This window comes from Papaver somniferum, unplaced genomic scaffold, assembly GCF_003573695.1.
Source record: "Papaver somniferum cultivar HN1 unplaced genomic scaffold, ASM357369v1 unplaced-scaffold_117, whole genome shotgun sequence".
Taxonomy (NCBI): Eukaryota; Viridiplantae; Streptophyta; class Magnoliopsida; order Ranunculales; family Papaveraceae; genus Papaver; species Papaver somniferum.
This window is the reverse complement of record NW_020620714.1, coordinates 4,935,056-4,947,660: the sequence shown is the minus strand read 5'-3', so window position 1 is coordinate 4,947,660 and position 12,605 is coordinate 4,935,056. Positions and strand designations below refer to the sequence as shown.

Here is a 12,605-nt window from a genome sequence, read left to right as displayed (position 1 = left end):
TGATGATTATAACTTTTTCATTACATTTTTTTTATTACTCTATTTAGATGTATATATCTTTTTTTATCAAATCGAATACTCCTTTGTAAAATTCCTTTGCAAAATAAATAAATCAAGTTTTGATCGATTACATGGATGACATACAATAATTCAGTTTTGATTAATTGCATGCTTGTTCCATTATTAGTGATCCCACTCTCAGATAGCTTTTTGTGCTTCTTTTCAATTTCAGTGGATTAATTACTGTTTGCTTCTTCCGGCTATCATCATCAAAATATAGAAACCCAAACACATTTTTGGTCTCATGCAATCAGTACAATTGCACCAAGCTACATACAACAATACATCCACATATACCTATATGATCTTAGATCATAAATTGGTCGTGACCCGTGAGCTTATAAATTTACGAGAAGAAAAAGAGATCATAGTGTTTAAAGATGACGTAGAGGAAATCAATAATTTCCTATATAGAGAAGGAATGGTAATCTCAATTGAAGTTTCGGCTTGGCTTGCGGAAAAAAAATGGAGTTGTGGTTGTCATGTCATCAATTTTTATAACCGTTGGATATATATAAATGAGTGGCTGAGATATTTTGTCAAATTTCTTTGTCAAACCGCTTTGTCAAGCGATCCAGACCCATATTAAAATACTATTTACAATATTGTTTGGTTACATACTGCGGCTTATATTTTAGAGCGTATTGGTGGGAATAGGTGACGAGGAGTGCTGATACTCTGCATGCCTAAAATAAGTCACCAGGAGCAAGAGACTATATGGATTTAATTGCTAAAAGCAATGGTAATCGATTTGGTATCTTCCCCAACAACCAAACCATTAAACTTGTTAGTTGTTTATATTCTTTATTTTGTGGCATTGAATAAGCCGTTTAAGCCATTTGAAGTTGCGCATACCCGCCAACTTAACCCGCATGTGATTTCTAATGAGCTTGCCTAGGTAAGTGCATCGGCATTTGGAGCATATATAAGATGCAATTTGAAGAAATGGATTTGAGCCTAATTACTTGCATTCATCTCTTATGAATGTCCTTCTGGTGACGCGGTATCTGAAACTAGAGATTCTAGTTCATGCCTGCCCCATCGAGGAATATAACTGCCATCGTTTGGTGTAATCCACGATGACAATCACACGTGATATCTCTCTAGGTGCTGTCGAGTTCGTATCGTTGTGTCTTTTTTGGTCCTGGACAAATCCCGTTTCTCAGAATGCTCTAGAGAATCAGCTCTATTCTCATAGGAAGCGACCCACTTCCACATTCAGATAGGTGAGTTCCATCAAGAGTGTTTACTGCTACACGACTTCAATCTTAAGTTGAAACTATAGAACTCGTTAAGACTTAGTTAAAAGTCATCCTTCACATGCAGTCACACTATCACGTCTACACCATAGGGAAGGGGCAGAGAATGAAATTCTCTGATAGTGTTTACCTTGACCCACCAAAAATTAGTTGTCTCATTCAAAACCTTGATCTTGGGATCTCCAGTCAGCAAGGTTGAGTATCCTTCATGGCAAGTTTATTTAATGAGCTTAATCCCAATCCCCTTTGACGCATTATTAACTATCTCTTTGGACAAACCTTTCGTCAAAGGGTCTGCGATATTCTCCTTGGACATAATCCAATCAATGGAAATAACGCCAATTGAGATTAGTTATTCTTAGCTTTAACTATTACTGCTTGGCTAACACAAAGTATAGATATAGCTGGCACATGCTTTTGCCAGAGAGGAATGTCTTCTAAAAATCATCTTAGTCACTCGGACCTCTCTCATGCTTTATCTAACGTAATACTCTCAAATTCCATAGTGAATTTGAGAAAAACATGTATCTTTGGGAATCTTCCAAAAACAGACCCTCAAACTAGAGCGAAAATATATCCACTCGTAGATTAGACTCCTCTTAGTTAACTATCCAGTTAGCATCACAAAATCCTTCAAGGACAGCAAGATATCTTTCATAAACCAAACAAAAGGTAATAGAGTAATTTAGGTACCATATTACTCTACTAAGTGTATCTCAATGCGCTTGCTCTGTATTACATGTTATATCTACCTAACTTACTCACAATATAGGCAATGTTTGGACTCTTATAGTTCATTAAATTCACCAGACATCCTATAACTCTTGAGTATTCAAGTTAAGATACTCCTTACCCTTATTTATCGTGAGTCTATAAGAAGAATCGTACGGAGTACAAGCATGATTACATCGTACGGAGTATAAGATTACATCAACAGGGCCTAAGTCTTTCAAGTCAATGTTCTCATTCAGCGCATGTTTTTAGTGGAATTAATCACATCTATGTTTGTATCAAGGATAAGCATATCAGCAACATACATACAATCACACAGGCATCCTCAACAAGTTACTTGTAAATATACTTATTGCATTCATTAACTTAAATCCACTACTCATTAGCATATGATAAAATTTTCATATCACTGTTTTTAAAAAAAAAAACCATACAAAAATTTGTTCAACTTACAAACTTTGTCTTCATAACCTTTCACTACAAAGTCCTCAGATTGGTCTATGTAAATTTATTTATCTAATCCACGTTTCTAAAAAAGTTTTCTTAACATCCATCTGATGTATCTCTAAGTTTTTTATGAGAGCAATAGCAATTAGCATCTCAAAGGAAGTAATTCTCGTCACATGTGAATAAGGATCAAGGAAATTTACACCTTCTTTCAGTTTATAGCCTTTAGCTACCAACCTAGCCTTAAATTTTTTCATAATTCCATCTACCTTACGTTTCCTCTTAAAGACTCATTTACATCCTATGGTCTTACTCCCTGGAGGTAAACTAGCAAGCTCCCAAGTCTAGCTCAGATGGACTGAGTCCATTTCACTAAATGAGGCTTCTTACCAGAATGGGGTTTCAGTAAATGTTATGGCTTCTTTACGAGTTTGAGGATCAGTCTCGGCTAGTGTTACGAAGTCAGGTCCAAAGGAAGTTTTGGTTTTAGCCCCTTTACTTCTCCTAGGATCAATTTCTATTTCATCTTCCTCTAAAGGTAAAGTCTGACTGGTTGAAGGGACATCTAGGGGATCAACACCTCTCTTACGAGAGTCAAATTTTAATGGAAAAATATTTTCAAAAAACACAGCATCCCTAGATTCCATAATAATATTCACACCAATTTCATAAATTTCAGAAATCACAACCTTAAATCTATATGCAGTAGTATGCTCAGGATACCCTATGAAGACACAGTCAACAGTTTTGGGTCATATCTTGGTTGTTTTAGGTTTAGGTATGGCAACCTTAGACAAACACCCCCACACTTTGAAGTATGCAAAATAAGGTTGTCTACCTTTCCACAGTTCATATGGAGTTTTATTTGATCCTTTAAAGGGTACTCTATTCAGGATATAGCAGGATGAGAGGACAGCTTCCCTCCACAAATTCGAAGGTAATCCTGAACTAATTAACATGGCATTCATCATCTCCTTAAGGGTAAGGTTATTACGTTCAGCTACTCCATTAGACTGAGGTGAATAAGGAGGGGTAACCTCGTGTATTATGCCATGTTCTACATAAAAATCTTCTATCGGAATTCTGTATTCACCACCACGGTCAGACTTAATGGTTTTCATGGTAGTATTCAGTTGGTTTTCAACTTCTAGTTTATACATCTTAAAGGCTTCTAAGGCATCATCCTTACCTCTAAGAAAATATAAATGACAATACCTCGTACTGTCGTCTATAAAAGTAACAAACCATTTCTTACCACCTCTAGTTTGAACGGATTTCAAGTCAACTAGGTCCGGGTGAATTAATTCTAAGGGTTTAGAATTTCTATGAACATTTTTTCTAAAAAGGTTTTAGCATATTTTGAATCTACGGAAATTTCACATTTGTGTTCTTTTTCCAAACTAAATTTGGGTATGCAACCTACATTAGCTAGTTTATGCGTTGACTTATAATTTAAGCTAAGTATACCATGCACACATTCAAACACACACAAAATATTAAAAATGTTCACTTCATCAATTTTCCTTTAAGCTTATATAAACCCTAAGTCATATAACCGATGCCTGAAAAATCATTTCCCTTAGTTACGACAAGTTTTTTACTGATTCATTTAATATCTTAAATCTTTTACCATCTTCAGTAGAACAGATACAAGATTCTAGCTTACATATGCCGGAACATGAAAATTCATTCAGTGTGAGAATGTTATAGATATGAGCTTATGCTCGACCTTTCCCTTTTATGCAACCTTTGTCGCAAATGAGTTACTCATATAGAGTTTCTCAACATCCCATTTTCTCAGATAAGAGGTGAATAGGTATTTGTTTTAACAAACATGCTTAGTGGCTTCAGAGTCCACTCCAGTCTCTCACATAGGTTATCATGCCACTAAACTCGTTCTAGTTTGTTTCAACTAAATTAGCATTAACTTTCTGCTTATTAAGGTTTTATGTTGTCTACACATTAATGCCATTTGACCAGGAATTTTACAAACATAACAAACACCCTTAATTAAAGTAATGCTAGATTTTGGTCTGTGAAACATACCTTTGTTACAAGAGCTATGCAAAGTGTTGCATTTGATGTTCTCACATTTTCCATCTTTGGAAGATTTATTTTCAGCCACATGCGCCTATTAGCCATGTCCCTTGTAGATGAAACCTTTATTCACAAACCACAATTCCGAATCAGAAAATAAAATATGAATTTTGAAGATAACATCTAGATTTACAAACTTCGTTTGAACCACCATTTCAGAAAAAAACTCATGGTTACCCCATAAAACTAATATTGTCAACAACAAATTTCTGTTCGTCAGAATTTTTCAGGACCATTTCTCTGTTTTGTAAAATATCGAAAAAAAAATTTAAACTCCAAAAATTCTGAAATTTTACGTGGGTAACTATCAAGATGTCTACTACATTATGCCAAAAGAGTTTATCAAAATTCTTTCTAGGTTAAGAGATAAACTCGAAACTCTACGACTGACCCAAAAATTCATTTTTTGTTTTTTCACTCCACAAATAACATCCATGATTGTCGGGTGCAATAATTAAATACAAGGAACAATCAAATAAACAAAAATTATTGATATTTATCTCCTTTATAATGGAAGTGATCGTTTTTACAAAACGGATGAGCTCCCCATAATTTTTTTCTGACCCATCAACATCGTTCTTACCCATTGTTACAGATAGAAAAGACTATCGTGTTAAGATTGTTGCAACTGTAACAATAAAATACTCAAAGAAGATGTTAGAAATAAATTTCTGAAATGCTTAAATAAACACTCATTGGGATCAACAAACAGAGGACAGAGTCACGTGTTCAACACGCTGTCCTTAACACGATAGTTGACCGGTACGCCTCAAGAATGAGTGATGCCTATACCGTGTGGTCAAGTCGTATCCAGGATAAAACTGCCCATTGCAAATATTGTTAGTACTACAATATTTTTCCACTCATACGAACTCAACAACAATGATACAAACAATAAAAACCACACAGAGGGAGAAACACGAAAAGAAGAGGATAATAGCTCTTCTGGACACAAATTGGAATGAAGAAACCAAAAGATTTATATAGTGTAGAAGAGAGATAATCGAGAATAATGTGCATTAAGAGTGAATTAAAGAGAATATAATTTTGTAATAAAACCAAAATAAATTTTCATTAATTCAAGATTTTCCAAAACGGTAAAAAGCGGTTACGCAATTAACTGCACTTATGTCGACATAAAAATAAAAAAGGAAAATAAAAAAATCCTCTCCAGGTCATACGCCCCCTCATTAAATACAAAATTTATTTGATATTAGAATATTTGAGAAATATTTCAAAAGAATTTTGTCCAAAAAGATACGTCTTGGTTGACCTATGTCCACGATGTAAGAACGAACCCGAGCCTTAAGCCCAAGCCTTAGTGAACAAGTATTGTTTTCCCCACCTGTTCCACCCACATTATAGTGGAGCTCCTCTTTAGTTATAACTTATGTAGAACTAAAGGTCATATTTCATTCACTCATAAGAAAATGAGCAAGTGCCCTTAGAGACTCAAAGGTCCTAAGTTCCATTCCCACCAAGACTATAAAACTGAAACAATAAAACTCATTTTCTCCGACATATCTTCTTGGATCATGCCATCTCTCATACAAATTCTTCTAATCACGGTGCTGGTTGTTAGCATTGGTGTTAATAATTGACATGTTCCAAGTACTTAATGAAATTTCTCAAGTGTATTTGTCTCATGCAATGTTCTAGTTTGTGGATAGATTTTGCGGTCGACAAATAATCTAAAAAAAAATTCTAAAATGAAAATAAAATACGGAAAATGGGTCATTTGTCCAAATATATTTAAAACATGGTTCAAATAGACGAGTAAAAATTAGTATGGGTGAAATGAACACCAACAAAAATAGCAAGGATGAAACTGGATTCATCCTGACTTGAACTTAAATAATAGCAAGGATGAAACTGGATGCATCCTGATGTAAATGAAAAATAAGAAAAAGTATTTGAAAATGGGTAGGATGAAACTGTTTACATCCTGGCTATTTTTACATTTTTGTCCATTTAAACAATTTCAATTTCTTAATATCCTTTTCATCCAGAAATTGTTGATTTTGATCTTTTTAACCAATTTTATGAATAAAATAGTTGCGGGAATACTAATTCACAAACAAACTATTTCTAACATCTATGACTTTATAATCATTGAATTCTCACCAAAACAAACATATGAAAAAATAAAAAAAATTCTCCTTTTTTTCTTTCTAATAGTTGTCAATTCTCCTTGTCCTTGATCGAGCTTTTCCTTGTTGTTTCCGATCTTTGATGTCGACTTGTAGAGTTTTCCCATCGGCATGACTTTCATCCCCGTTCCTGGCTAACTTGGAGTTATAGTACATCTTGTGCAGTATCAATTGGATTAGAGAAAGAACAGAAGCCAAGCTACTAGCCACCACTATGAAGTGATTAAATCCGAGCAGCGCAAACCAAATTCCAGAGTTGACAAAATTTGCAAGCAAGAGAAAAACTGGAAATTTCTCAACACTCTTATTCTTAATATTCGACATCATGTCTTCCAGTGGCATAATATTCTTCATGCTTATATTGAAGATGGCACTGTGAAGTGAAACCACTAAGCCTTTCTGCATCGTAGCGCGTCCAAGGAAAAAAGTGAGGCTACCCACTAAGACGGAATACGCAGCGGTTTCGACTGCTAAGACGTCTAACACGTACCGTCTTTCTTCCTTGTCGGCATATAGTAGATATACCATTATGTACATGGATTGCATGACAAGAGCTACTATACTGAATGCCAATATATGATATGGAAGGAATGGTAGACTGTAGAGAAAACGGATTCCACAACTGAAGACGGATTCCACATAAGGGTTCAGAGAAAAATCCTTGACTGATCTTTTCTTGATGATATCGTAAAACTTTGGTGCAGAAGCAGCATGGGACCGTAAGTAAAAGAGGTTTTGGATGAACATGAGTGGATAAATAATATATCTTGTCAACTCCATCTTTAGAGAAATTTCAGAACAAAAAGTAGAAGAAAATTTGAAGAAAAATACAGGAGAGTAATTTGTAAGATGCTAATGTGAAGGTCTTATATATATATAGAGTAAAATTGAAAGTAGAATTGTAGTCTATTTAGGTGAGAAAAATCAGAATTCCGGTTTGACTAGGAAACAAAACTCTAAAAGGCAACAAAAATAAATATATTATCTTTCCTAGCGGCTGATATATGTTTTCGATCAAGTCATAGATGGGTTTGTCCTTTAATTAAGGAAATCGTATTTAATTTTATTTGTAAGGAAATCGTATTTAATTTTATTTTTGATCGATAAATTGTTTGATGCTGAAGAGTTTTAAACTCTTCAGCAAGAACAAAGACATTTTCTAAGTACTTTGACTTATCTGTGCAACCTTTTTATTTTCAAAAAAAAAAAAAGAATGAACCTTGGTACATTATATGGGAAACAAAGATCAATATGTTCAGCATGAAATTAATGAATGTTGTCTTATGGATCTAGGCTATATAGGTAGAGATTATACTTGGTCAAGTAATAGCATGGGAACATGAATTAAAAAGTCCAGAACTGATATGGCCTTAGGTAATCTTGATTGGTGTAATGCTTTTCCTAATGTTAAGTTATATCATCTAGCTCAAGCTAAATCAGATCACTGTCCCATTATTTTACATACTGAGCATGAGAATAGAAAGTTTTGGAGGCTTTATAAGTTCTTTGTTATGTGGTTAAAACATAGTAATTTCAGGTACCAACTTGCTACTGCTTGGAAAACTGATACTATAGGATCTCCAGCTCACAAAATTAATAGTAAACATCAAGTTACTAGAAAAAGGTTATCTCAGTGGAATAAAGTAGAATTTGATGACATTGATAGAAATATAAATAGACTTCAAGCTCAACTTTTGGATGTTCAAAATCAACAGTTTCCTCTCCACAACATGATAAGCTCATTGAGACAAATAAGAATTTAGACCTCTGGTTTGATATCAAAACTGACTTTTATAAGCATAAATATGGAGACAAATATATTTTAGAGGCTAATAATAACTCTAGATATTTTCATACTCTTGCCAATAGAAGAATGGTTAGGAAAACTATTGATTTTCTTATTGATAGTGCTAATAACTGTTTATACAATCGTGAAGATATATCTGCAGCTCTTATTTCTCATTTTAGTTCTGTGAGTTGTGCTTCAGATGTGCATATTCGTGATGAAATTTTTGATATTATTCCAACTGTTATAAGTGATAATGATATGAATTGTTTTAATAGGCTTCCAACTGATAAAGAAATCTTTGATACCGTGAAAACTATGTCATCTTGGATCTCCCCAGGCCTAGATGGCTTCCAAGATGGTTTTTATCAATACAACTGGGATATAGTAGGAAATGATATAGTAAATGCAGTGCAATCTTTCTTCTCTTTTAAACACATGCCAACTGAGTTTAATAAAACCTTTCTGTCACTGATTCCTAAAGTTGAAACTGCTAAGTGTGATGTGGATTTTAGACCTATAGGATTATGTAGTTCCATTTACAAAATCATCTCTAAGATCATAGCCAATAGAATTAAACCTCATCTTAAGTACATTATTTCACCATCTCAAGATGCTTTTGTTCCTGGTAGGATTATTCATGATAACATAATCATTGCACATGAGATGATTCATACAATGAAACACAAGGTGGGTTCTAGTGGAACTATGGCCTTAAAATTAGATCTTTCTAAGGCATTTGATAGAATAGAATGGCCTTTTCTACTTGGTATGCTTAGAAAACTAGGTTTTCCATTGAAATTTTGCAATCTGATTAGGCAATGTATTAGCACAACTAGAATTTCTATACTTCTTAATGGTTCTCCTACTGAGGAGTTTTGTCCTACTAAAGGTTTAAGACAATGAGATCCTCTATCCCCTTATCTTTTCATTATTGTTATGGAATTTCTCTGTAGGCTTCTTTTGAATACTGTTAATAATCATGTAATTTTTGGAGTCAGTGTTGCAAGGAATGCTCCAGGTATAACTCATCTACTTTTTGAAGATGATATTCTTATATTCACTAAGGAAGATTTTCATAATGTTACAGGGATTCTGGATGCGCATGGAAAGTTTGGTATGTTCTCTGGTCAAATTCTTAATTTTGCAAAATCTAGTGTTTACTTTAGCAAGAACATTAGTCGTGAAAATAGATTGGTTATTTCCACTGCTCTAGGTATGACATAGATGAAAGCCTTTGATAAATATCTAGGAGTTACTTTTCTTATAGGAAGAGATAAAACTAAAGCTTTTAAGCCTATATTGCAGTCTTTTGGTTCTAGATATAAAAACTGGAAAGGTAAAACTATGAACCATTCAGCTAGGACTACCATGGTTAAGCATGTTTTAAACACTCTTCCTTCTCATCAAATGAGTATCTTTAGAATCCCTAAAACTATGATATCTCAGATGGACACTTTACAAAGACAGTTTTGGTGGGGTAAGGAAAAAGGTCTTTTCTTCATTGGTTGGAATAAGCTTATGATACCTAAAGCTCTAGGTGGTCTAAGATTTAGAAATCTAGAACATTTTAATACTTATATTCTCTGTAAACTTGCCTAAAGAGATTGTAATGATGAAGAATCTCTTTGTTTTAGAATTCTTAAAGCAAAATATGACTCGGGAAGTACGACCAACGGTTTTGGAGCATACCTTTCGAAGTGCTCCCACATCCACGCTTGGATAAAGGAGACATGAATATACAAATCCACTTTCATGTAACCATTTGAAGCGCACATGTCCGCGACTAGCTGATCCAAGTGTGTGTACAGAGTACCAAGAAACAAGCCGCTAATAGGGAGAACGAAACCTTTTGCCAATTTATGGAAAACTTGATAAGTTCCTGTCTTATCTCCTTCTTACCCGAGCCGTCATCGAAAATATATCTGGATAACCAAAGAGCCAAGAACGCCGCGACATGAAGCGTACTATTCTTCTGATTCGGCTCCGACTCATCGGGAAACCACCGAGACACCCACCATCCATAGAAGCACCTCGTCTCGTTTTCTTTCCGAACGAATACTTTTGATTTCGCAACCAGAGCGGAGCACATTTCTTCTTCATCTGCAGAAAATTTGACATCGAGGTTTCCTATTACAGGAAGGTTCAGTAACACGGCCACGCTCTCTAAGGAGATAGTCATTTCACCCTACCTGCATATGGCCGTGTGAGTGTCTGGACACCATCCGTAAATAAAAGCAACCAATCTTGGAATATCTTTCCTAATTTGAAGCACTGCGGAAGCCGTGACAACATCAATGATCTGCGCCTTGGTCAAAATAGCATTTACACATTCCTGGCTCATCATGAATTGCATCCATTTCTCAAAGGGACGCAACGAACTCACAGATATTTTAAATTCAATAGGAGAAGCATGATACTCTTTCCTCTAAAGACAAAACCTTATTACACCTCATGGCCGAACCGACCGGGCCTCTCTTTCACTTTACGGACCAGTCAGAAGAATCGACACATACTTGGGATGATTTCTCCTAATCGTGGCGGATGTTGTAAAGAACTCATCATCTATGTTTTTCTTGGAATTTCCAACATATTTTGACACAGGAGATCCATCCTGGACGCAAGCCAATTTGTTTCAAAGTCATAATGCGTATAGGCAAAGAAACGGGGACTGAAAGACCCTGCATCACCACCTCATGCGAAGACCGTACCCTCCAGCGGGAAATTTGCGCCCGGCCGAGGAGGCGCGCCCCACCACGGGAACCATACACACGGTCACACCAGGAAAAAGGAGTAAACCCTAGAAGCTAGGTTTTCGTGGGAAGGGAATGAAAATTACCAGCTCATGCATGCCTACTTTGCACGGTAATTGAGGCGGCCAACATCACTATGGTATTCACGCCTAAATGTTACTACAAGTTCGTGCAAAGCATACCTACGGCTAGGATTCATACCAACGCAAAAGAACAACATTTCTACAAGTTCATGAAAGAACTTCCTATTTGAGTCAAGTAAGGAAAGAACTTCCTTTTATAGGCGTGATACTTGGGAATTTGAATAAGGAAAGAACTTCCTATTTGAGTCAAGTAAGGAAAAGAGGCAACCGGGCCCGCGAAGACCAATCACCATGCAAATACTGTCCGCGCCATTGCCTTGGCCCCACCACGCCAAGCCGTCCGCCATGCTTGCCTCGCCAGGACCGCGCCATTCCTTGGCCCCACATGCCAAGTCTGCGCATGCTTTTACTCACCAAACTGCGCCATTTCCTTGGCCCCACCATGCCAAGCCGTTCGCGCCATGACTTGCCGCACCAACACCGACAACTTGCCAAGCCAGCGTCATGATGTTCCCTAACCCAGCCAAGGTGATGCATAGCCAGACTAAGCCGACGATCTTCATCTCATCACTTCACGGTCTACACCACGAATAAAATAAACGCAAGGCCGCAAACACGAGGATCATGAACTCTCCTTACCTATCGAAAAAGGTTAGTCGGACCTTCCTGACCATCTTTCCACGACTTGTCGTTTCGATTTTTGTCCTTGCCCGTCACTAACTTATGCTTACCTCGCAACAATGCACATGTTCCGAGTTAAGCAGGGTACTTAATGTTGATGGTGGTCTTTAGCTTAGGGTTAAAATCGTCAAGCCGTATAACTGACACGACGTCATTATGACCATTAGAACATTTATTGAATCTATCAGCATGCCTACGTAAGAATTACCAGGGTACCTTTTTTTTATGTGTCATGTTCCACGGTAGAACCCTTAACATTGACCGACATCATCTATGCCAAACCCTAATTCTCATGCTACCGCGCCAAGGCATGCCAACCATGCCATCCGCACCACTGTGTCAATGGAAAACCATGCCAGCCACATCTCCGCTCCAAGGAATGCCAACCATGCCAGCCGCACCACTGTGCCAATGGAAAACCATGCCATCCACATCTCCGCGCCAAGGCATGCCAACCATACCATCCGCACCACTGTGCCAATGGAAAACCATGCCAGCCACATCTCCGCGCCAAGGCATGCCAGCCTCACCACTGTGCCAATGGGAAACCATGCCAG

The 12,605-nt window shown here is 36.6% G+C and overlaps 1 protein-coding gene across 1 annotated transcript; it reads right to left on the bottom strand.

Annotated features, from left to right (window-relative positions):
- Positions 1 to 6,766: 6,766 nt before the first annotated feature.
- Positions 6,767 to 7,525, bottom strand: LOC113329681 (bidirectional sugar transporter SWEET5-like). Its single transcript, XM_026576526.1, has one exon. The coding sequence runs from the start codon at positions 7,523 to 7,525 to the stop codon at positions 6,767 to 6,769; it is 759 nt and encodes a 252-aa protein (XP_026432311.1).
- Positions 7,526 to 12,605: the final 5,080 nt, after the last annotated feature.